Source organism: Biomphalaria glabrata, chromosome 4, assembly GCF_947242115.1.
Source record: "Biomphalaria glabrata chromosome 4, xgBioGlab47.1, whole genome shotgun sequence".
NCBI classification, from domain to species: Eukaryota; Metazoa; Mollusca; class Gastropoda; family Planorbidae; genus Biomphalaria; species Biomphalaria glabrata.
The window spans coordinates 27,138,687-27,165,813 of record NC_074714.1 but is presented as its reverse complement, the minus strand read 5'-3'; the positions used below and the strand labels follow the sequence as shown (position 1 = coordinate 27,165,813).

The following is a 27,127-nucleotide window of genomic DNA, read 5'->3' as shown; positions in this document are numbered from 1 at the left end:
CTTGTAATTTTTAATGGCTTCATTCTCCATTAATATATATATATATATATACTAGCCTGGCATTACCCGCGGCCTGCGGGTCTAAGTTTGTGTTTACTAATGTAGTGGATTGGATTTAGATGTATGTTAAACTTAGCTAATGATGCTTTCACGTTATTTCTCTTTCGCTACGAAAATAAAATTAGTTTTGCGAAAATGGGTTTACCCGAAGTCGATACATTCATATCTATTTAAAACGAAAAGAGCGATAGCTTTGTTAAATGAATGGGATTATAAAGTGAACAATTAAACGAAATAATTTTTAGTACGCGATTCATGAATGAATATAGATCTAGGCCTATCTCAACTCGGCCTCGCAGCTTTCGTAAACGAATGTAGTCTCTTAAAAATGCTTTAGAAAACCAAATTTGAATGTTTATTTGATCAAAATATGAAATGAATGGACTATAATTAGTAGTATAGTATAAAACTATCTGTGCTAAGAGAAGTTTTATCATCTTAGAGTTGAATTAGAGTTTTAGATCTAGGGATGGGATTATAAAGTAAACAATTAAACGAATTAATTTTTAGTAAGCGATTCATTACGGTATTGTCTAATGAAAGAATGTTTGTCAGGAAATCTGCAGTCACAGATATAACGAACTAATTAATTCAAAAAATGCTTTTGAAACACAAAATTGAAGGTTAATTTTATTATATAATAAAATCAATGGATCTTCTTTTGTATTTTCATGTGTCAAAATAAAAACTATCTGCGCAAAGTGTTTTTCTAAAAATTAGATCTAGGTCTAAATCCTTTCGATCTTTTCTATGTCAACATTGTAGACATGGCCTAGATCCATACAATACTATAGCTGTAATAGAATTGGACAACTTTTTTTTTTTTAGGGTTTTAAGTTTGTTTTAGGGCTACAATACATACACTAAGGTCTAAGTTGGTACCTAAGAAACATTCCTGCCAAGTTTTATCAAGATTGGTCAAGCGGTTTTGATGTCTATAAGTAACATACATACATACACCTCACATTCTACTTTATAGTATAGATATATATATATATATTGTTATGACTTTGCCATGCGCACCGCCATCCAAGATAGTGCAGAAAGAAGGTGCGCACTATCTGTGACTAAGCAAGTCGGATGTTGACATTAGGAGACTAACGATTTCCGCCCAAGTAGAGAGCCAATATGGAGATGTTGTACTCAAGGCAGATGCCCTTTGTGTTTGTCATGTCTCTGTGTAAATAAACGTCTATGTCCTCGTTGAGTTGCCTCACTTAAGTTATTACATTGGTGTCAGAAGTGGGATTTATAGGCAACTCAACGAGAGGAGGTAGGATTAGATCTCTATGGCATCGCTGAAGCTATTACATCAGCTCTTAATTAAAGAGCTAAGACAAGAGCTTCAAGACCGAGGTTTAAAACCTGTCGGTAGCAGGGAAACACTCACGGCTCGTCTGCGGCAAGCTCTGATCGATGAAGAGGAAGATCCGGAGACCTATCAATTTGAAATTGAGCCTGGGATTGTTGATGTAATGGGCAAGATCCAAGACTGAGGGGATGCATTTAAGGAACAATTGAACATGATTAGGAATAAGATGAGGAGCATGATGTGGAACAAAGTAGATGAAAGTGTGTTGCCAGTAGAAGGCCAAATAGAGAAAAGTGATAACATTGTGTCGCAAGCAAAAGGAGGAATAAACTCGTTAGGGAAGGAGCAGTTGCCTGGTCAGGACTGTGGCTGCACAAACAGTGGTGATGGAGGCGCTGGGGATTGGAGCGCCGTCTGTGACTGTGTTTTGGGCAAGTCTGTCGGGGGTGACTTTCAAGGCGAGAAACGTGACGGCGATAGCTTCGACGATCTGAACGGTATGTTTCAAATCGAAAGGAAAGAAACAAATGAAGAAGCAAGAGAAGTCTGTTATGTGCCTGAAGTGTTTGTTCCTGTTGCACCTGTTACCAGTATCTCGGTGAGCCGGACAGATCAAGACAACGTTGGGTCTGCGTCCAAGCTTTCTGCTGTAGACCTTAAAGACCTCTGTTTATCTGTCAGTACCTTTGGCGAGAATTCAAACCATGAAAGCCTGAAGACCGTTTCTGATTCCTTGCCTTGGATGTCGTCGGGTGAAATTACGAATACGAGCCCCAACAATTGCCGAGACAGAAACAACGAATTGGACTTTGGCAGCTGCTTAAGAAAGAACTCGATGCTAGGCAGCTGCATCCAGGCGATTGACTTGAACTGTATATGCGGCGTCCTGCGGGGACAGTGCCCATGCCAAGAAACCCAGCTACAAGATCTGAACTTGACAGAAATGTGTACTTCTGCACACATCAGTAAGAGTGACTTGAACGGTTGTGAATTAATTCCAGCGAAACCTGATAGAGTGATGGATGAATATTACAAGGATGCTTCATGGGCATACCTTACAGATGAGGCTGAGAAAGACTATGTGCCTGAAACCATGGCTACCAGCGAGCCTACAACTGTGTCACGAGACATCCATGGAAAAGGTCCGCTGACTTGGCGTCTTAAAACAACGGCCCTGGAAACTACAGTGATCGCCACAACCTCCATTTGTGTTAAGTGGCTGGCATCAGAGACTATCTTCATGAGGTCGAAGCAGCAACCACGATATCGCCTCAAGCGTAGACTGGCCAACTGGAAGAAGAGGAAGCGACGGCCGCGGAATACTGTGCAGAAGGCTTCGTGGGCAACAGGCTCCCTGCCGTCTGTGGCTCCCACGGATCGACCTCCACCTGAACTGTCAAACCTCAGCTGCAGTGTTTCTTTTCGAAAAGGCAGATGCCCTTTGTTTTTGTCATATCTCTATGTAAATAAACGTCTATGTCCTCGTTGAGTTGCCTCACTTAAGTTATTACAATATATATATATATATATATATATATATATATATATTATATATATATATATATATATATATATATATGATGCATACTGCATGCTATCTTTAAAAAAAAACTACAAATAAATTTAAAAAACAGGTATAGAATCTAGATGTAAATAAGATGTAAATAAAAGTTGGTAAAGATGTCAGTGTGTAGGCTCAGGGACTCACTATTGTTATTTTTTTTTAGACTGACTCACTCACAGACTCACAGACTTAACTTCTATCACCCATTATAGGCCTATAGGCTACCATATAATAAATGACACTCTCAAAACTGTATTAACTCTTTCATTAAACGCTTATTTAACTCATATTAATAGTATACAATGTAAAAAGAAATTGTCAAATGTGATGAAAAGAGAAAAAAAAAAATTCCAAGCTGGCATTATCATTCAAACATCGTGAGTGTCATAAAATAAGTTTATACCGGAAGTACCTCGTCTCACATTTTGGAGTTGAAAGAAACTTATGCTTAGTTACCCTTAGTGTTGGCAGTCGTGTATATATATAGTCTATGGTTAGAGACACTATCAGGTACATTCAAACTACATGCGACAACAAAGAAACATGCTTCTAGGTCAGAGACACTATCACGTACATTTAGTTGTTAGGAAGTGTTGAGGATTAGTTTTGATTAAGAAGTATCGCTTGAGTGCATTCAAAATAAATTGAACACAAACAGAAGCAATTAATATTCAGTGTAAAAAAAAAGCAAACTAAAATAAGAAGCAATAAGAATGACAACCTCAGCTAAACTTAATTAGATTGAATGATTTTTTAACTTGCATGTGAGAGTCAATGAGAAGGAGGTTGACAAAAAAAATCTCCTTGGAATTTCAAGATAATAATAAGAAATAACCTGAAAACTAGAGGGAAGACAAAAGAACTGTTAAATCTAAACTTATGGCCACGGATCAATTAAAACTGTAATGATAATGGGAACATTTTGAAGTTGTGGACACAACTCTTCAAATTTTAAAGTACTTATAAAAGCAGAGACTACTCTAGAAGACAGTCATTAAACACATTAACATTAAAACTGGGCGGGGATTAGATTTGTCCAGATATGTTGAAGGTAAAAGGTCATGAATTTCCTTTAATACTCTATGCATTATCACAAGATTAGATAATCCTAGTGACTACATGATGAGATACTCCTGGTGTCTACATGACGAGATAATCCTAGTGACTACATGATGAGATACTCCTGGTGTCTACATGATGAAATACTCATGGTGTCTACATGATGAGATACTCCTGGTGTCTACATGATGAGATACTCATGGTGTCTACCTGATGAGATACTTCTGGTGTCTACATGATGAGATAATCATAGTGTCTACAGGATAAGATACTCCAGGTGTCTATATGATGAGATAATCCTGGTGTCTACATGATGAGATACTCCTGGTGTCTACATGATGAAATACTCCTGGTGTCTACATGATGAGATAATCATAGTGTCTACAGGATAAGATACTCCAGGTGTCTACATGATGAGATAATCCTGGTGTCTACATGATGAGATAATCCTGGTGTCTACATGATGAGATAATCCTGATGTCTACATGATGAGATAATCCTGATGTCTACATGATGAGATAATCCTGGTGTCTACATGATGAGATAATCCTGGTGTCTACATGATGAGATAATCCTGGTGTCCACATGATGAGATACTCCTGGTGTCTACATGATGAGATAATCCTAGTGTCTACAGGATAGGATACTCCAGGTGTCTACATGATGAGATAATCCTAGTGTCTACAGGATAAGATACTCCAGGTGTCTACATGATGAGATAATCCTGGTGTCTACATGATGAAATACTCATGGTGTCTACATGATGAGATAATCCTGGTGTCTACATGATGAGATACTCCTGGTGTCTACATGATGAAATACTCCTGGTGTCTACATGATGAGATAATCATAGTGTCTACAGGATAAGATACTCCAGGTGTCTACATGATGAGATAATCCTGGTGTCTACATGATGAGATAATCCTGGTGTCTACATGATGAGATAATCCTGATGTCTACATGATGAGATAATCCTGGTGTCTACATGATGAGATAATCCTGGTGTCTACATGATGAGATAATCCTGGTGTCCACATGATGAGATACTCCTGGTGTCTACATGATGAGATAATCCTAGTGTCTACAGGATAGGATACTCCAGGTGTCTACATGATGAGATAATCCTAGTGTCTACAGGATAAGATACTCCAGGTGTCTACATGATGAGATAATCCTGGTGTCTACATGATGAGATAATCCTGGTGTCTACATGATGAGATAATCCTAGTGTCTACAGGATAGGATACTCCAGGTGTCTACATGATGAGATAATCCTGGTGTCTACATGATGAGATAATCCTGGTGTCTATGGCATGAGATACTATGTTTAAAAGATGAAATAATATCGGTGTCTACAGGATGAAATAAAATTGGTTTCTACACACTTCATTCAAGCAAAGGGAGTGCAGACTAAATAAAAAAGGAATGGATGAAATGGCACAATGACACAGTCAGGTGATGATAATGAAATGTGAGAAACATTCGAGAGACTTGTACAAGAACGTACGTCTGTAATGGGTTTGAATGTTGTTTTGCAGCGGGTATGATTTGGCCAATGACAAACGCAGAACGTTTTGACACGAAAGAAAAGGGAGACGTAGTGAACAACCAACTTTTGGTGTCGACTGAGTTGCAGGAACACATGCCTTTTTTTTTTTAATATGTAAACACAAATAAATCATTCAATGACAGCCTTCTCTTCCCTTTTTCAGCTCGTTGCAAGAATAGCAATCTGATAATGCACATCGGAGCATTTAAAAATAATCGCATTCATTAGATATGAATGTAAATTATTGGATGACGTGAATTTAATAAAATCATCTTCCGGTTTAATAAAGTTTTATTTGGAAATGTATTTGATTATCTTAAAAATCAGCTTAACTTGACTACAATGCAAAGAACCTCAACTCTGAGAAGCTTATATAACATAAGCACTAAACAATTATTTTAATCATGATTTTCAATCCATTAGATAGCAGGTACATCGGCTAAGCGACATCCTAGGACTAAATAGTAGCACGGAATAAAACCAATACAGAGAAACGAACACATTCCAGAAATTTGAGACACCTGCCATCCTTTGAATGGAGTTGACAATTGAGAAGCTGCTGATTAACATTGAGAAGCTGCTGATTAAATCAAGAACGTCTTTTTCTACCAGATATAGTCCAGATATATGCATGTGAGACGTGGAAGTCATCTGTCAAAATTGAGAAAAGACTAAATGTGGCTCAACAGAGATGGCTGAGACGGATTTTAAGAGTCAGATACACAGACCGGATCTCAAACAAGGAAATCCTTTGCCGAACTGGGAGTCGAACACTTAGTGAGGTTGTGACTGAGCGTCGCATGAGGTTTGCGGGACATGTTCTACGTCAAAATGAATTACGCACACCAAGAGTTGCGATAACATGGAAGCCAAAACGAGGAAAGCGCAAACAGGGACGTCCTCGTATTACCTGGCGACACACCTTCATGGAGGACCTCAGAACAGTGGACACCAGATGGGAAGAGGCTTCAGACATTGCCAGTGACAGATCATTATGGAGACAGCTTGCCGCCCAATGCGCCGAACGGCGCGGGAGGACCTAAGTCTAAGTAAGTATAGTCCAGCAGATCCAATGAAGTAGACTGAGTCCTACACTCAGAATGAGGAAACATATTGGTTCAAATATGAGACATGGAGACAGAGATAAAGTGGCTAGTATACTGTTCCGTAATACAAAGGTTTCTTCTTTCAAACCAAATCAAAGACCCTGCACATGTTAAAAGATGACGGTAAGTTGTTTAATAATTACTTTCATGACAACGTGTCAAATAAAGTCCAACGAATGTGAACATTGTATTTTAAACTATGAGCTGACAGCTTTGGTTTGAGATGAAGCGGAAAAAAACTATCAACCATAACAAATAGATCAAATATGTGAACTATTGGGATAGTGGCTAATTAAAATAACCTTACAAATTAAAACAGAACAACAATATTATACATACACAAAAGATAAGCAACATAAAACCTACGCTGAAAAAAGAACAATGACTGAATTGATTCATTGTAAACTGTATGTTACACTTTGCCTTCAGGAAGTTAAATGTCTAAGTTGTTTATTTAACTTCTCAATTTAGCTAATATTATAATAAGCTTGTCAAGTTTTAATGGACAATATAAAAAGCTGTGTCCGACACATATCATTCAACTGACAATATAAAAAGCTGTGTCCGACACATATCATTCAACTGACAATATAAAAAGCTGTGTCCGACACATATCATTCAACTGACAATATAAAAAGCTGTGTCTGACACATGTCATTCAACTGACAATATAAAACTCTGTTCTTTTGAACGATAATTTAACAGACAATAGACTGACATGTGCTTAAAATGACTTAAATGATTTCACATTTCCTTCAATGATAAATTATTGCTAAACACAATGTACAGAAACATTAAATGTGACACTTTCTACAGTTGTTAGTGAAATCCTCTTAACGTTGGAGCCCAGAACCCAGTGAAATCTGAAATCTCTGGGAATTTGTTTCATATACCTAGATTGTGACTTACTAATTCCGTGAAATAAAATGCTATTTCAGCGAGACAGAATAATGAAGACAGTTACTTCAGGAACGAATAGGTGGACCTTCCGGACTGAGCATAGCGGGTATTTGTTGAATTGCCACCTTAAAGCAGACATATACGTTAGATCTCCCGAAGAAATGAGGACATGACAGACATATATGTTAGATCTCCCGAAGAAATGAGGACATGAGAGACATATATGTTAGATCTCCCGAAGAAATGAGGACATGACAGACATATATGTTAGATCTCCCGAAGAAATGAGGACATGACAGACATATATGTTAGATCTCCCGAAGAAATGAGGACATGACAGACATATATGTTAGATCTCCCGAAGAAATGAGGACATGACAGACATATATGTTAGATCTCCCGAAGAAATGAGGACATGACAGACATATATGTTAGATCTCCCGAAGAAATGAGGACATGACAGATATATACGTTAGATCTCCCGAAGAAAAATGGACATGACAGACATATACGTTAGATCTCCCGAAGAAATGAGGATATGACAGACATATATGTTAGATCTCCCGAAGAAATGAGGATATGACAGACATATATGTTAGATCTCCCGAAGAAATGAGGACATGACAGATATATATGTTAGATCTCCCGAAGAAATGAGGACATGACAGACATATACGTTAGATCTCCCGAAGAAATGAGGACATGACAGACATATACGTTAGATCTCCCGAAGAAATGAGGACATGACAGACATATATGTTAGATCTCCCGAAGAAATGAGGACATGACAGACATATATGTTAGATCTCCCGAAGAAATATGGACATGACAGATATATACGTTAGATCTCCCGAAGAAAAATGGACATGACAGACATATACGTTAGATCTCCCGAAGAAATGAGGATATGACAGACATATATGTTAGATCTCCCGAAGAAATGAGGACATGACAGACATATATGTTAGATCTCCCGAAGAAATGAGGACATGACAGATATATATGTTAGATCTCCCGAAGAAATGAGGACATGACAGACATATATGTTAGATCTCCCGAAGAAATGAGGACATGACAGACATATACGTTAGATCTCCCGAAGAAATGAGGACATGACAGACATATACGTTAGATCTCCCGAAGAAATGAGGACATGACAGACATATATGTTAGATCTCCCAAAGAAATGAGGACATGACAGACATATACGTTAGATCTCCCAATGAAATGAGGATATGACAGACATACACGTTAGATCTCCCGAAGAAATGAGGATATGACAGACATATATGTTAGATCTCCCGAAGAAATGAGAAAACTCAATGGGAAATACGCTTTGATTTTCCTTGCCTTGGGTATGCTTATAGTTTGTTGTCTTATGTTATGAAAGTGTTTACATATTGAGTGTTTGCATATTATGACATTTTTATTGACTACTGTATTGAGCTGTGTGTGTGTGTGCAAGAGAGAGAGGAATATATATATATATATATATATATATATATATATATATATATATATATATATATATATATATATATATATAGAGAGAGAGAGAGAGAGAGAGTCATAAGTTGAGAAACTATGACGATGTTCAACGAACATGCTTCTTGAACTATTAAACCTACTAAACTATTAAACCTACTAAACTATTAAACCAACTAAACTATTAAACCAATTAAACTATTAAACCAAACTAAACTATTAACCAAACTAAACTATTAAACCAACTAAACTATAAACCAAACTAAACACAAACTAATTGTTTACAAGTGTTTCTAGAACTACTTGATCTACTAACTCCACTAGATGGGAAGAGGAACAAGAAAAAATTTCCTTTGACGAGTGTTTCACCCATTTTTTTTCAATTTCAATCTTTCATCAATTATTGCCAGAATTTGTCAAAACCTAAACGAAATTCATTCTAGTATTTTTTTCTCCCAAATTCAAAAACTAAATTCTTTAGTTCTCTTAACGCTTTAGTTGTTGTTGTTTTTATTTCCTACACAAAATGTTTATTCTGAATCCAAACACATTATTTGTCTCTATTAATCTGAACCAATGAGTTGGACATTATTGCGATTCTGGGTGAAACCTTCATCTTGTGGCAGCCAATTGAGCCATCACAAACAGACAATAATGCGGACTTACATAAAGGCCTTGTATGAGTTCCCTATCTTTTGTATGTGTAGATCATACTTGGCATCAATGAAAGGTTCTGTGGTGGAATAACCTTTTGTTACAGCTACTACCCCAGCCAGATCTTGGAAGTCGTAGTGATTGGCTATTCTGACCTAACAGGAGACAGAATGAACACATCAACTGGTGACTAGTACAACTAGATAGTCAGGTCACGCTAGGCAAGGAAATCTTTCATGAAATCTATTTAGAAACCAGATACCAAAAAGATAGGGATACGTTAAGGCTTGTAAGGCTCGGTGGCTTGCTGTCCAGATAGAGAAAAGTTAAGACATTGTTTCACAACTGAAGGCCACAAGAAATATAACTAACAGACTTTACCAACAAAAACAAAAGTTGTGGCATGTAGCACGTTACTCTCCTTTCACTCAAACTGGATAGAACAAGTTTGAAAACTAATAAATTATTCTTACTACGTCTATAGTTTTAATTAATGGAATACTCGTATAATAATCAGTGAATTTAGACAAAAAGATATTATCTGCCAAGCCTATTATTTAAAAAAAATGAAATGAAATATTCCACAATTTAAGATTCGATCCAGTCTTTGGAAACTAAAATATTGTAACATCTCATAGTCTCTGTAAGTGTAATTGTCCAAATCATTGCTTAAAAGCCTATGGATACAAAACTATAGCAATAACTAATGGATAGGGTCAATGAAAACTACGTGTCAAAAAACATTTGAATATGAAACTTTTCCTAAAAATGTTATTTGTCCGAGGAGCGTTGATAGTTGACATCATTCAATTGAGTGTTGGAAGACTTCGATAATGTTTGATTAAGTTTAAAGAGGACTAAAATGTCCTTTAGTAGATCTATTCATGACATCATTGACTTCCTGTGGTATCTGTATTCTTAGACCAAACATAGAATACTTGCAATTCTTGAGGTTGTTTAATGTTCCACTTGTAATTTACATTCTTAAAACAAATTGTTGGGGTATCAATGAAGGAATCTTTTGCCTGAGTTTGGCCGACCAAGGTCTAATGAGATCAACTCAACGCTCTTAGGCATGTTGAAGTCAAGCAATGGCAGTCGTCATATTTGACAGTTTGTAAATATTTTAATATTTTTATTTTACAATGACATTCTATGAAATTTTATGGAAAATGGCCCATTATTTATATCTATATCTATATCTATATCTATATCTATATCTATATCTATATCTATATCTATATATATATATATACATTATATACATTCTTTGATTGTAAAGACATTTATTACAAAAATAATGTTAATATTTTTGTTATAACACTTAGCTTTTGTAAGTGTTGCTTTATGTTTTGAGTGTAATGCTTCCTTAAGGTTTGGGTGTCATCTTCTTAGAGTTCATGTTCATGTTACCTTCAGATTTTTGTTGGTTTGTAAAGTTGTTTTAAAATTTTCAACGTCATGTTGCATTAAGATTTGTTGAGACATTTCTATATGATTTTAAACGTCATGTGGTCTTATGATTTTAACTGTCGTCTTAAAATTATTTAAATTTCTTGTTATCATAATTTCTTAAGAAATTATGACAACAAGAAATTTAAAGACTAAAATGTCCTTACTTGCAATACGATTATTTTTTTTAAACTTTTTTTTTTCACATTTCTATCACATTGTTTTAGAGATTATGGTCTTAATTTATTGGAAAACTTACTTGTTGTATAAATTCTTACAATGTCATATTGTGAAAAGTCTTGTAATGTCATGTTGTATAAAATCTTGGAATGTCATCTCTCATCTCATCTCCGGCTATTGTTCTGTCTGGGCTGCTGCTTTGTTCTTTGCATCTTGTCTGGCAAATGGATCATAAGAATCTTCCTCAGGCAATGCAGTAAAAGAGCCTTATCTTGGTGGTGTAGCTTATTTCCCCAGGTGTTCTTCAGTTGATAGAAGGCTGTTCAAACTTTACCAATACGGTTTCTGACATTATTTCTCTATGGTTGTCTAGGATACTGTCGAGATAGGTGAAGCTTTCCACCTCTTACAGCGCCTCGCTGTTTAATGTTCCACTTGTAATTTACATTCTTAAAACAAATTGTTGGGGTATCAATGAAGGAATCTTTTGCCTGAGTTGAGCCTGACTGTAATGGGTATGTTGATAGACGCCTTTATTGTGAACAATGTCTGCCTTCAGCGCTTCAAGTGGGATGCTGTCAGGTCCAGCAGATTTGCCGTTCTTCAATAGCTTGATTACGTTGAGAATCTCTTTCTTATTGGGTGCACTGCACTTGATAGGTAGGTCTCTTGCAGCATCTCTGGTGGGTTTGCAGGAGTTGGTCTGCTCAGTAGCTCCTGGAAATGCTCAATCCATCTCTTCTTTTGTCCTTCTTCATCTGTTATCACTTCACCATTCTCTCTGACTTGGCAAATTTTTCAGATACTTTTTGATGACTGAGTACAGGATTTTGGTACTGTTCTGAAGGGCTGCTTCTTCTGATCTTTTGCCGCCTGTCTGTTCTGAAGGGCTGCTTCTTCTGATCTTTTGCCGCCTGTCTGTTCTGAAGGGCTGCTTCTTCTGATCTTTTGCCGCCTGTCTGTTCTGATGCTACGCTTGATATTCCTATCTATTTCAGCATATTATTTTAGCGCTTTTCCTTTTTGCTGCTCTTATTTTACTGTTGTTCACGCCTGCTTTCTTCTCTCTTCTTTCCTTGATCTTCATGCTTTCCCATGATCTCTTCATATCCTCTGTTGTCATTGCCAAACTTAGTCGCCTATTAAGATGAGGATATTCTTTTTAGGTCTGTTATGAAGGATGGTGGTAGTCAGTCTGTTGTAAAAATTGTCCTTCTCCTTGTTCGTTGGGTCGTAGCATTAAAGAGATCATGGGAAAGCAGGGACTAGGTGAGAGCAAAGAAAATGGAGAGTGCAGATATGTGTGGTACGAGCGACTTGGAGGAACTGTACACAAGGCAACAAGGATATCACCGTACCTAAGTTAATCCTCTTCTGCACTGTGTGGAATGAGGCTGTTATTATCCGTGGTCCATGCGCTTCCCATCCCATAAGTGCTGTTTAATAAGCCTGTTTAGACAGCATCAGGGTTATTCCATGACTGTATGTAGCCTCTTGCTCATGTCCTGAGTATAAAAATAACTCACCCAAAGTCTTTTCTGCCCAGGAACCAGTCTTCTTGACTCGCTGACTCCTAAGATGGTGAGGTTGAACATTTTCATCTCCGCTGCAAATAGTGCTGTCCTCCTAGCCTCATAAATGGTCCGGACATACCATGTACCAATGGTGGTGGTGGTCCTGGTAGAGATTATGGTCTTCGACCTGATGGCTTCCAGTTGACCTCGACTTTCAACGACACCTATCTTATCTTATCTTACAAAATACAGACGTTACTTCAGAAAAGAACGTTACTTCAGAAAAGAAGATGATTACGTCCTACGCGTCATACATCTAGTCATGCATGTTAACCAACGAGTTACATTCTGTCAATTCATTGTTTTTTTCTGGCTGGCTTAGGCAACCCATTCCATGCTCTAATAGCGCTAGGGAAGAAGGAGCATTTGTACAAATTAGTCCTAGCATATAGAACGAGGAATGTACCTTTATCTTTGTGTCTATATAAGTATTTTATAAGATTTTGTTTTTTGTATTTGAAGATTATGGTTCTGTGTTTTATGTATAATTGCTACTTTACTTTTAAGTCTTCTATCCTGAAGGCTTTCTAAATTTAGTGATTTTACTAAAGGTGTTACTCTGGTCGAATATGAATATTCATTTGTTATGAATCTCACTGCTCTATTTTGTGTCTGTTCTAGTTTCTTGATGTTTTCTTGAGTTGAGGGGTCCCAAACAGAGGATACATATTCTATTAAGGTTAAAAACTTTTTAGTTTTATGTTCTTATTTGAATTATAGAAATTTTTAAAATAAACCAAATGCTTTGTTTGATTGTTTAAATAGTTTCATCAATATGTGGATTCCATGACAGTTTTTCATTTATTATAACACCTAGGTATTTTGCGTTTTTAGTCTGTGTTACTGGTTTATCGTGAATAAGATAAGTGGAATTAATTTGTTTTAGTTTTTTTTTTGTTACTATTAACATTTTTCTAGGTGGAAAGACATGCTCCAATTAGATTCCTATTTCTGTAATTCATCAAATTCTCTTTGTAACATTTCTGTCTCTTGTGTTGTTTTTATTGTTCTATATATTATGCAATCATCTGGAAATAATCTGACTTTTTTTCTTGAACTAATGCAATTTGGTAAATCATTTATGTAAATTAAAAATAGTAGTGGACTTAAGACTGTTCCTTGAGGTACACCTGAGTTGACTGTTATTGGTGTTGATTTAGAGCCATTGAGTATTACAATTTGTTCTCTCCCGATTAGAACATCCTTAATCCAAGGATTGTTAACACCGGAAATGGTAATGGCTCTAAGCCCACCATTACCTATAAAATGATTCCAATGGTATGCCTCTCAAATAGCCTCTAACAACCAACCGATTCCTGGCCTTCACGTGTGGTTCAGATACTGAGCCCGGCGGAACTGTTATCACTAACAGGAGAAGGGGCAAAGGCAAGCAACTGGATACCAGTAAGCTTTGGGCTGGAGGGGCTCTTTAGAGTTGGTTGGCTACCCATCCAACCCTGAGGAAAAATCAGGAGCTGGTGACCTTTAGGCACATTGCTGCACACTGTGCTACAGCCTGTCAGAGCCTGCGGCGCTACTGATCCCAAACTGTATCGGATATTCCGTTCCTTAGGTCTCATCAGCTGCGCGGAGAGGAGGAACTGCTGTGTGGGCGACATCGTTCCGACCATAGACAATACTCAGGCTTTCATCTGGCTTTCTCAAAGCCCAAATCCAAAAACTGGAGAGGACACTCCAGCTTTGCCTTTGGCGTCGACCAAACACGGGAAGTGGCACCGGTTATAAGATCAAATGCTCAATTGACGTAGAGCAGAGCGCCAGGGGCCACTTTCGTCGGTGGGAGGGATCCTAGGATCCCAATGGACAGCTACCACCCGTCTTAAGCTGTGCAGCCCTCAGTCAGTAAGTTGCTGTCCCGTTATGCCTGTCTTCCTCGTTTGGGTACACGAGGATAGGACAAAATCTGAAAACCTGGCACAAAGTCAATGTACCAGTCGACATGAAGAAAAAAAAAAGAGGAGCTCCACTCTTAAAGTGGGCACATGGAACGTGCGTACTCTACAAACTGGACTTAATGAAAACTTACCAGATATAAAAAATACCAGAAAATCCGCATTAATAAATGATGAACTGTCCAGGCTCAAAGTAGACATTTCAGCCCTCCGGGAAACTCGTTTAGCTGACTCTGATTCAATCAAAGAAAAAGACTGCACCTTCTTCTGGCAAGGCAAAGCCGAAAGTGAAGTAAGGGAACACGGTAGAGCTGAAGTGTAACGGTTCAGAAAGACTCCTATCACTACGCCTTAACATTGGACACGTAACTTTGATAAGTGCCTACGCTCATACCTTGAGTTCCACACCAGAGGCCAAAGACATGTTCTACGACAACCTTTCATCTGCTCTCAGAGAGATCCTAAATATGGAACAGGTTATCATCCTCTGCTACCTCAATACACACGTTGGATCTGACAACTCTGCATGGGACAGCTGTATTGGGTGTTTTGGTGTCAGAAAAGTAAATGAAAATGGACAAAGGCTCCTGGAGGTTTGCTCACTACACTCCCGCTGTGTCACTTGTGCCTATTTCAAGACTAAACCGCAGCACAGAGTATCTAAGAGACATACTCGCTTCAAACACTGGCACCAACAAGACCTAATCATGGTAAGACAAAAGTGCTTAAAATTTGTCAAACTTAACAGGTCCTATCACTGTGACATAGATCACTCCTTGGTGTGTTGGTATCTTCTTCCAAAAAAAAAAATCCACCATACCAAACAGATTGGAAACATGGGCCTCAGCTCTTGAAGAAAAGCGATCGCCACCTTGACCTGCAAATATATGTGGACGAGAGTGTCTCTCCAAAATAGGGCTCCACAGCCATATGAAAAAGTGTTCGAGATGAAACATAGTCGTTCTACGACTGAAGGAAGCCAATGTGTGTAATCCAAGGATGCAATGAATCATCAATACGAAAATATTTTGATTTTTTAAACAAACTATGGTGATTAACTTTGTCAAAAGCCTAGGAAAAATCTAATAAGATAGCATCTATTTGCTCACTGTTATCTTAACCTTTTGAAAAATCATCAATTAGTCCTATAAGTTGTGTTTCACATGATCTATATTTCCTAAAGCCATGTTGGTATGGAGTAAGGACATTATGTTTGTCTAAGTGGTTTATGATGTTGCTACATATTATGTGTTCTAGGATTTTACATGTGATGCTGGTTAGTGATACTGGTCTGTATTTTCCTGGGTCAGATTTTTCTCCATTTAAAATAGGGGGGGGGGGTGACGTTAGCTTCTTTCAAGTCCCTAGGTACTCTGCCCTGGTTAAGATATGCCTGAAAAAGTATTTTGAACATTGGTGCTAGCTCATTGCTTAGTTCTTTGAGTAATTTAGCAGGAATACCATCAGGTCCAGATGCTTTATTTGGTTTAATGATTGCTAACAGTTTTTGGATCCCCTTTTCTTGTACTTCTATATCTCCTATGTTGTCTACTTGGTTCAAAGTAATATGCCTTTGTCTCCTGGAGCTGAGAATGCTGATGCTAAGTATTAATTAAGATGTTTGCTTTAGTTTCACCATCATCATGTGTTATCTTCTCCTTTTAATGGTGCTACCCCTCTTGTTTCCATTTTCTTAGACTTAATGCTTGACAATAGGTTTTTTTTATTATCCTTAGATATTACATTGTTTATGTATTCACTCTACTTACTTTTTGGGTTAGGTTTTAATTTTAATATACTTTCTGCCTTATTTTCTATATAGGTTTTCATTCTCTTAGCAAAGCTTCTTTAATCTATTATTAAACCAGCATTTATTTATTTCGTTTGATAAGTATATGATTTTCTATAATGTTTTTAATGGAATTCGATGAGGTCATCAACTGGTTGATTAATGTTTTTTTCTGATAAGAATGTTTGTTGAATGATTAATGCAGCTTGGTTAGGTTGCATTTGCTCCAGAGAAATATTTTCTTTTAGGTTTTATATTGGCTACTGCTTTTATCTGACTTTGTATTTTAACGATATCATTGTCCGATAGTCCAGGGATAATATCCTAATCTGTTAGTAAAGAAGAGGAGATCTAATGTGTCGTTTAATCTATTTGTTTTTGTTTTCTTTAATTCGATCTAGACTTAAATTGTGTAAAGTTTCTATGAAAAGCTCGTAAACCTTCCAGCTGGAGGTCTATCTTCTCCCAGGTCCGTCACTTCTGTTGATTTGTTGTTTGGTGTAGCTAGTGTTTTTTTCGACTGGTTAAGGTAGCTAGCCCTACGCGCAATCCTTCTCTTTTTCATCCGGGCTTGGGTTTCTTATAATGTTTATGTTGTATCAAGTCTTAGAATGTCATGTTGTATCATGTCTTATAATGTCATGTTGTATCAAGTCTTAGAATGTCATGTTGTATCATGTCTTAGAATGTCATGTTGTATCAAGTCTTAGAATGTCATGTTGTATCATGTCTTATAATGTCATGTTGTATCAAGTCTTATAATGTCATGTTGTATCAAGTCTTAGAATGTCATGTTGTATCATGTCTTATAATGTCATGTTGTATCAAGTCTTATAATGTCATGTTGTATCAAGTCTTAGAATGTCATGTTGTATCATGTCTTATAATGTCATGTTGTATCAAGTCTTATAATGTCATGTTGTATCAAGTCTTAGAATGTCATGTTGTATCATGTCTTATAATGTCATGTTGTATCATGTCTTATAATGTTTATGTTGTATCAAGTCTTAGAATGTCATGTTGTATCATGTCTTATAATGTCATGTTGTATCATGTCTTATAATGTCATGTTGTATCAAGTCTTAGAATGTCATGTTGTATCAAGTCTTATAATGTCATGTTGTATCAAGTCTTAGAATGTCATGTTGTATCATGTCTTAGAATGTCATGTTGTATCAAGTCTTATAATGTCATGTTGTATCAAGTCTTAGAATGTTATGTTGTATCATGTCTTATAATGTCATGTTGTATCAAGTCTTATAATGTCATGTTGTATCAAGTCTTAGAATGTCATGTTGTATCATGTCTTATAATGTCATGTTGTATCATGTCTTATAATGTTTATGTTGTATCAAGTCTTAGAATGTCATGTTGTATCATGTCTTATAATGTCATGTTGTATCATGTCTTATAATGTTTATGTTGTATCAAGTCTTAGAATGTCATGTTGTATCATGTCTTATAATGTCATGTTGTATCATGTCTTATAATGTCATGTTGTATCAAGTCTTAGAATGTCATGTTGTATCAAGTCTTATAATGTCATGTTGTATCAAGTCTTAGAATGTCATGTTGTATCATGTCTTAGAATGTCATGTTGTATCAAGTCTTATAATGTCATGTTGTATCAAGTCTTAGAATGTTATGTTGTATCATGTCTTATAATGTCATGTTGTATCAAGTCTTATAATGTCATGTTGTATCAAGTCTTAGAATGTCATGTTGTATCATGTCTTATAATGTCATGTTGTATCATGTCTTATAATGTTTATGTTGTATCAAGTCTTAGAATGTCATGTTGTATCATGTCTTATAATGTCATGTTGTATCATGTCTTATAATGTCATGTTGTATCATGTCTTATAATGTCATGTTGTATCATGTCTTATAATGTCATGTTGTATCAAGTCTTAGAATGTCATGTTGTATCAAGTCTTATAATGTCATGTTGTATCAAGTCTTAGAATGTCATGTTGTATCATGTCTTAGAATGTCATGTTGTATCAAGTCTTATAATGTCATGTTGTGTCAAGTCTTAGAATGTCATGTTGTATCATGTCTTATAATGTCATGTTGTATCAAGTCTTATAATGTCATGTTGTATCATGTCTTATAATGTCATGTTGTATCATGTCTTATAATGTCATGTTGTATCAAGCCTTATAATGTCATGTTGTATCATGTTTTAGAATGTCATGTTGTATCATGTCTTATAATGTCATGTTGTATCAAGTCTTATAATGTCATGTTGTATCATGTCTTAGAATGTCATGTTGTATCAAGTCTTATAATGTCATGTTGTATCAAGTCTTAGAATGTCATGTTGTATCAAGTCTTATAATATCATGTTGTATCAAGTCTTATTATGTCATGTTGTATCAAGTCTTATAATGTCATGTCGTATCAAGTCTTATAATGTCATGTTGTATCAAGTCTTATAGTGTCATTTTCTCTTACGAATTTGTTAACATTTTATTCCTTTTAAATCTTTACTCAATAAATAAAACACTTTTACGACGTTAGCAGCTTACTTTTAGTCTACAGATGTTTGCTTCATGTTTTTGTTTTTAATTTTGATAACATTTTGTAACTAAAACATAAGTCAAGAAATTGACATTGACAGTTGATACTATAATACACTTTTGAAGAACAAGGAAAAACAAGAGTTTGACAAAAAGTAGACACAATTTTTACTTTGATTCCCCGTGAAATCAAATGATGTTACTTGTTAATAAGTGTATCGGATTAAAGTGTATAAAGATAACTGATTATATTGTCAATATGTCCAATAACAAGGGGTGACTACAATGTATAAAGATCAGCAACTGATTATATTGTCAATATGTCCGATAACAAGGGGTGACTACAATGTATACAGATCAACAGCTGATTATATTGTCAGTGTGTCCTATGACAAGGGATGACTACAAGTTACACAGATGAACAGCTGATTATATTGTCAGTGTGCCTACATTAAGAAATGACTACAGTGTATACATAACATGAAACATATATTGTAGGTATAGAGTGGACTGAACAACAATCAACTTCTTGGCCAAGTTCACCACTCACAAATAGGCTTTATAATTGGTGCCAATTTTTTGCAGATGGATATCGTACCGACTATCCACATAAGGTTCGCTGGTAGCATAGGTTGACGTCACAGCCACGATGCTTGCCACCTCATGGAATGTTTGAACACTGTCTACTTTGATCTAAACACACACACAAGTTGACACAATTGACTCATTTTGGTTGGACTTACCCGTAGCCATACGTTTTAGAAACATTGGAGAGTAATAATTCTTTACCTAACAATTGTACACAAAGAATATTTTTTAAATTCTGTAATAACAGTTTGTATAAACAAATGTAGCATTTAAGTTTCTGTTGCAACAAAAAAAAAATGACGGGATTAATTCTCAATCAGGCACAAGCAGTTAAAAGGTAAAGAAATACATAAAAACTTTTGAAATTCCACCTCCGGTCTGTGACCAGCAGATATAACTGCTATCAGTATATAAAAGATAAATGTCATTATGGCCTAAAGTCAGCTTGAGGAATGTATCAGATAGTCCATTGAGACTTGATTGGATACGGTAGGTATCGTTCTAGTATTGACATCCTTAGTAGTAAACTATCCAGTATAGAAAATTAAATGGAGTCAAAAGTAAATGGAGTCAGTGGAGTCTCATTGAGTCTACATTGTGTCATCACTATATTCATGAAACTAGTGTTATTATTTGTAATTTACATTTGGTGTCATCTGTGTCAAGTCATTTGTGTTGTAAACTGAATGTAGAGCTGTGTCAAGTCATCAGTTCTATGCACTGAATGTAGAGCTGTGTCAAGTCATCAGTGCTATGCACTGAATGTGGAGCTGTGTCAAGTCATCAGTGCTATGCACTGAATGTGGAGCTGTGTCAAGTCATCAGTGCTATGCACTGACTGTAGATCTGTGTCAAGTCATCAGTGCTATGCACTGACTGTAGATCTGTGTCAAGTCATCAGTGCTATGCACTGAACGTAGATCTGTGTCAAGTCATCAGTGCTATGCACTGAACGTAGATCTGTGTCAAGTCATCAGTGCTATGCACTGACTGTAGATCTGTGTCAAGTCATCAGTGCTATGCACTGAACGTAGATCTGTGTCAAGTCATCAGTGCTATGCACTGAACGTAGATCTGTGTCAAGTCATCAGTGCTATGCACTGAACGTAGATCTGTGTCAAGTCATCAGTGCTATGCACTGACTTTAGATCTGTGTCAAGTCATCAGTGCTATGCACTGAACGTAGATCTGTGTCAAGTCATCAGTGCTATGCACTGACTGTAGATGTGTGTCAAGTCATATGTGATGTGAGGTGTTTAAAGATATTGATCTACCTAAATGACCTTAACATCATCTGCCCCATAGATCGCAAGGTCTGAAACGGGAAACTTTACTTGTAAAAGATTCACATCAAAATGTTTACTAGTAAAAAATAAAATCAAGAGCACGTCCCCTTCTCTAAAGTCAGACTTATGTAATCTACATGAAAGCTGTGCGCTTCGAACGGTATTTAAAAAACGGGGAGATAATTGTCATAAAATGGCAAAAAATACATTCGTAAAGGAAAAAGTTGTAATTGTCTTACCTTTCCAAGTCCAGAATGTGCATGTCCAATCTTGACCACCACTGGAAATTTGGGCGTGATAAGCTGTAGAGGGTATTAACTGAATAAATGTACACATAACCCTTATCTTCCTACCATATAAATAAATATATAGATATATATAACGATAAAATAATAATGACAATAATAATAAACTGATAAAGGGACTACAATTAATTTTGTTGCCCTTTAACGAAACTCGACCCTGGCAGCGCCAGAGAATGAATTAATCGTTCGTTTCTATCATAATAATAATAATAATAAACCTATATTGTTTTCATCTATTTCTATCCATCTATCTTTCATACTATTTATACTTCTTAATATATATTATTATTATTGAAGAAAACATCACATTTCTTTACATATTGTTTCAATGAAAGTTTTTCCCCTTATGTCTAAAGAATGAAACATTTTGAAACATTTCTCGTGATATTTGGTAGCCAGGAAAAACACTTTGAACCTTTGAAAATAATAAAAAATCAAAAGGTTTGTTTTAATATAAGCATTAATACATTCTACAACAGACATTAATGGAACGAGGTCCACTTTATGCATATTAAATAGGTGTATTTTTTACTATCCGGTTTACTATCCGGTAGTGATATCCGACCGGAGCCGAATAGCACCGGATAGTAAAAAATGCCGGATATTCGGCAGAAGCCGGAGCCGGGGGGACTATCCGGTGCACCCCTAATGATGAGTGACTAGGCCTATCCATCTGAGACCATTCATTAAAGAAGGCCTTAACACTGACCTGCAATGTCCCAATCTGTGGGCAGTTGTACTGCAGTGTTGTAAAGTGTTGTGAAGTGTACATCGTACTCTAGTGTTGAGAATTATTAGGAGGTGTACAGTGTACTCTTGATTTGTGAAGTGTTGTGAAGTGAACAATGTAATCTAGTGTTGTGACGTGAACATTGTACTTTTGTGTTGTGACGTCTACATTGTACTTTAATGTTGTGACGTCTACATTGTACTTTAGTGTTGTGACGTTTACATTGTACTTTAGTGTTGTGACCTCACCCTTGTACTTTAGTGTTGTGAAGTGTGCATTGTACTTTAGTGTTATGACCTCACCCTTGTACTTTAGTGTTGTGAAGTGTGCATTGTACTTTAGTGTTATGACCTCACCCTTGTACTTTAGTGTTGTGAAGTGTGCATTGTACTTTAGTGTTATGACCTCACCCTTGTACATTAGTGTTGTGAAGTGTGCATTGTACTTTAGTGTTGTGACCTCACCCTTGTACTTTAGTGTTGTGACCTCACCCTTGTACTTTTATGTTGTGACCTCACCCTTGTACTTTAGTGTTGTGAAGTGTACATTGTACTTTAGTCTTGTGAAGTGTTATGAAGTTTAGGTTGTGTTTTGAAGTAGGGTGTAATACTGTGACTGATTTTTTGCATTGATTTTGTTTATTTCAGGTGAGATTTTAATATTAATCCGTCACTTTCCTCAGCGCAGCCAAGGGAGGTTTGAGTTTAACCCCCTTCCTCCAAAGGACTTTAAGTTTAAAACCAGATGGTTTTGACTTTAAAATCCCTTTACAGATAGTTTTAAGGTTGAAAACAATCTAAAGCAAACTACAGTCACCAAATTCCAAGAGGTAGCCAAGAGAGGTTACAAATTTCTAACAGTCGCTGGGCTCCATTTAATAAAGTGCAGTGAGGAAGTCATCTGCTCAACAAAGATGGCTGAGATGGAGTTTAGGAATCGGTTATAGAGATCGGATCAGAATCAAGGAAATTCTATGCCAAACTGGGAGTCAACCACTTAGTAATGTTGTGACAGAGGGTCGCATGGCGGGACATGTTCTCCGAGAAAATAAATGACGCATACCAAGAGTTGCGATGACATTGAGGCCATTACGAGGAGAGAGTAAACAGGACATCCTAGTATAACATGGCGCCACACTTTCATGGAGGACCTTAGAGTAGTGGACATCAGGTGGGAAGATGCTTCAGACATTGCAAAAGGACAGATTTTTGTGGAGACAGCTAGACGCCCAATGCGCCGAACGGTGCGGGAGGATCTAAGTCCTAATAAAGTAACAATAGCAGATTAGGTTTTTAAACTAAAATTTTGTGATTGCAGGATAATGCACCGTAGAAACCTCAAAATATGCATTTTTTTGTTTTAAATACCGGAAATAGTTCCTGGCGGCGGGGCCCCGCCGTGAACACCGCTGGGGGTGCTCACAGCGCTCGCCCAGACCCCATTGCTGGCATTGCGGTGTGTCTACAGTTTGTCCACTAACTTCAGGAAGATCCTATAGTAGGGTACAATAAACGTTTTCCGAAAGATAGGATGGTCAGAATGTAATAAAGATTAATTACACACGCACACACAAAAACACACACACACATATGTATATATATATAAGTACAAATTTAGAAAATGAAACTCAAATACACGTGTTTAATACGAGGGAAAAAGAAAGTTAAATAATGAATGAATCAAAGTATAAATAAAACAAGACTACACAACGATGATTGAAATATTCAAAAGCATTAGAAAAAAGGAAGACTATTCCTCAGAAATGTCTAAATAATATCAAGATAAATATTGATATTAAAAAATGAACATTAATGCTAACTTGGAATGCAATTCTAAGAAATAACATGTAGGAGAGGAAATATCGAGTAAGAGATTAAAAGCATGCAATGTTATTATTAGTCCTGAGGATATCGATATGTTCTATAGAATAGAAATGAATAGAGATAACATTCTTTTTTATAGTAAAATAAATTAAATACTTACATTAGTTTATTAGAACAGCTGTTTACGTTTTGTCTTTCTAAGAACAACTAGTCTAAATAGTTCACGTGTATCTGTTTTGTTCAACAGACCGTTAGTAAACGTCAGGTCAGAAAAACATATCATTATAAACTCTTCCATGATCTATTTCTCAAAGAATGCAAGAGAGCTGCTTCTGTTGCTTCGCAGCAATACCATTCCACACAATTGCGTCTCATTTTTAGATTTCCCTTTCCAAAAGAAAGTGTAGTCTGTCATGCAACGGATTGTGTTTCTTGCAGTGCAGCTGTCAACACTTCATTGACATTGTTCTCAAGTTCAGATCAGGAGACATTGTTCTCAAGTTCATATCAGGAGACATTGTTCTCAAGTTCAGACCAGGAGACATTGTTCTCAAGTTCAGACCAGGAGACATTGTTCTCAAGTTCAGACCAGGAGACATTGTTCTCAAGTTCAGAACACTATAGAACTAATCGGCTCTGGATTGAAAGCTTAAGTATTGAATTTAAGATAAGAATAAATCATGACATTTTCGTTTCAATACATTAAAGCTAAGAAACAATCTTTCATTTAAAATCTTTTTAACAGGAGTCTATAAAGTATTTTCAAAAGCAAGATTTGAGCTGTGTAAACCTGTCATGTTCATCTGGACGGTGTGTATATATCTATCATGTCCATCGAAATGGTGTGTATACCTATCATGTCCATCGAAATGGTGTGTATACCTATCGTGTCTATCGAAATGGTGTGTATACCTATCATGTCCATCGACATGGTGTGTATACCTATCGTGTCTATCGAAATGGTGTGTATACCTATCATGTCCATCGAAATGGTGTGTATACCTACCAGGTTCATCTGAATTAGGAGTGCACCGGATAGTCGATCCGGCTCCAGCCGAATATCCGGCCATTTTTCTCGATCTGACCCTATCCGGATCCGGCCGAATATTACTGCAGGATAGTTGGCCGGACAGTAAAAAGTACACTTTAGTATCTACTGTCTAATGGCGCGGGTCTATCTCCCATCCTTTTCCTCATTGTTTAGCCCATGTCATTGAGTTTATAAGATAGTCAGTCCACTACGTTAAGACAACATGCTGATAATGTCAATCATTAGTTAAATATACGTTTACATATTCTAAATTGACCATCCCATATACGCCTTTACAGTTGGTGGCCTCCTACATACACACACCAACTCATATGTTACAAATACTTGTGATAAACCTTTCTGTTCATAAATGCTGTTAAACTTTAATATATTGTTACGAATCTCACTATCCAGGCTCTCTGCAAACTGCACCAAACACCACCAACTTAAAGAACTTGACAACTCAGGGCTCCAAAGTAACAAAACACTTTAATAGTTTAATAAATAACAGCCAATACTGTACAATTGGCAACACGTACACTGTACAAATATCTCTCCGATAACACCGTACCGCCGTATCAACTCTTGCACTGGCCTCTCCGTCTCGTTCCGGGCTTGCACTGGATTCAACAGTTCAGGACTGACTTCACACACTAGGCTCGTTGTGTCGGACTCGATCGCAGACCAAGATCAAGACGCCAGTCGTCTCAATTGTACTTGATAGTACTCCGCACTGAACCGTCGTAATGCTCCGTACAGAACCACACAGTTGAACTGTGCTGTAGTTGACCGTGTTCTGAACCCCTGTCGTGAACCTTCTGTTGTTTGATTTTTGATTTGAGGCACATCGGCACAATTTAGGCCATGTCGTGCCTGCAGTCCCTTAAGGTCTACTCTCTCTCTACACAACATTCTATACAGTCATATAATTAAAATCAAGGTCTATTCACAGTTAAAATAGTAAAGGTAGTAAAAATTTAAATATTTGGTAAAAATCTAATGTAAATAGTGCATGTTCACAAATTCAGAAATCACATCTTCGTAGATAGCCCCACTTCCCGAATAAAGCCCAGTACCTTCCCAGGGTCGACATTATTAAATAGTGTTTTTAGATTAGTGGCTCTAAAATATTTCGCCCTGACATCCTGGTATCTGGGGCAATCAACGAGGATATGTTCCACGGTGAGGCGAGAGTCACAGTAGTCGCAAAGTGGGGGCTCCTCTCTCTTCAGTACAAAAGAGTGCGTGATGTAGGTGTGGCCAATCCTAAGTTTGGACATGGTTGTGCTACCACGCCTTGTTAGACACTTAGATGTGGGCCGCCACCTGACATCCGCCACAATCTGCCTGAGTTTACTGTGAGTCTCAGCCTCCCATCGGTTCTGCCACTCTCGATAGGTGGCAGAGGCAATACTTTGTCTCAGGTCCGAGTAGGGAATTTGGGTTCCTGACACCGCATGATTTAGGGCTCTCTTTGCTTCTCTGTCTGCGGCTTCGTTTCCCTCAATGCCAACATGGGAGGGGACCCAGATGAAGGTGACATGCCTACGGTCGGCTGTTATTTGGTCCAACAGCTTCAGGCTCTTATGTACCAATGGGATGTCAGTCTTCATCCGCCCAAAAGCTTGCAATGCAGATTTGGAGTCGGAGCAGATTATAAATTTACTCCTTTCTGATGCTTTTATGGCCATAAGAGCAAGCAATATTGCGTGCAATTCGGCCGTAAAGATGGAGCAGCCATCGGGGAGTCTACGGGAGATTGTTTTGTTCCGAAAGGAGCAGGCACACGCGACCTTTCCCTCCATTTTGGATCCGTCTGTGTAGATGGTGCCACAATCTCCGTAGCTCTCCTGCAGTTCCCTAAAGTGGACTTGTAGTATGCTTGGGTCTGTATTTTCTTTTTTGAAATTAAGGAGGGATAAATTTAATTTGGGTTTATTCATTAGCCAAGGAGGATTCTGAGGGGTTTCTATTTTAGAGATTTGGTCAATGGGTGGGGTTAAATTTTGGATGGGTTCTCTCATTCGAAGGCCCAACGGCTGTATGACGTTAGGCCTTCGATTGTATAATTCTACCTCTGTGGGGTTAAATATGGAGTCAAAAGCAGGGTTCGTGGGGTTGGATTTTAGCTTGACTATATACTGCATTGCAAGCTTTTTCATTCTTATATCCATGGGGAGTTCTCCAGCCTCCACATGGAGACTTGGGATAGGTGATGTACGAAACGCGCCGAGACAGAGACGCAG

The 27,127-nt window shown here is 37.2% G+C and overlaps 1 protein-coding gene across 7 annotated transcripts in view; it reads right to left on the bottom strand.

Annotated features, from left to right (window-relative positions):
- LOC106066002 (synapsin-like) overlaps positions 1-27,127 on the bottom strand; it is a 102,782-nt gene that overhangs the window by 21,651 nt on the left and 54,004 nt on the right. For 5 of the 7 annotated variants that reach the window (XM_056026510.1, XM_056026512.1, XM_056026509.1 and 2 more), the window contains 2 exons: positions 21,233-21,295; positions 9,702-9,844 (listed from right to left, as the gene is read on the bottom strand). In XM_056026510.1, coding sequence (XP_055882485.1) covers positions 9,702-9,844; positions 21,233-21,295 — 206 coding nt within the window. Of the gene's footprint in view, positions 1-9,701; positions 9,845-19,669; positions 19,813-21,232; positions 21,296-27,127 lie in introns of all 7 variants that reach the window. The other 2 variants (XM_056026511.1, XM_056026515.1) reach the window with 1 other exon arrangement.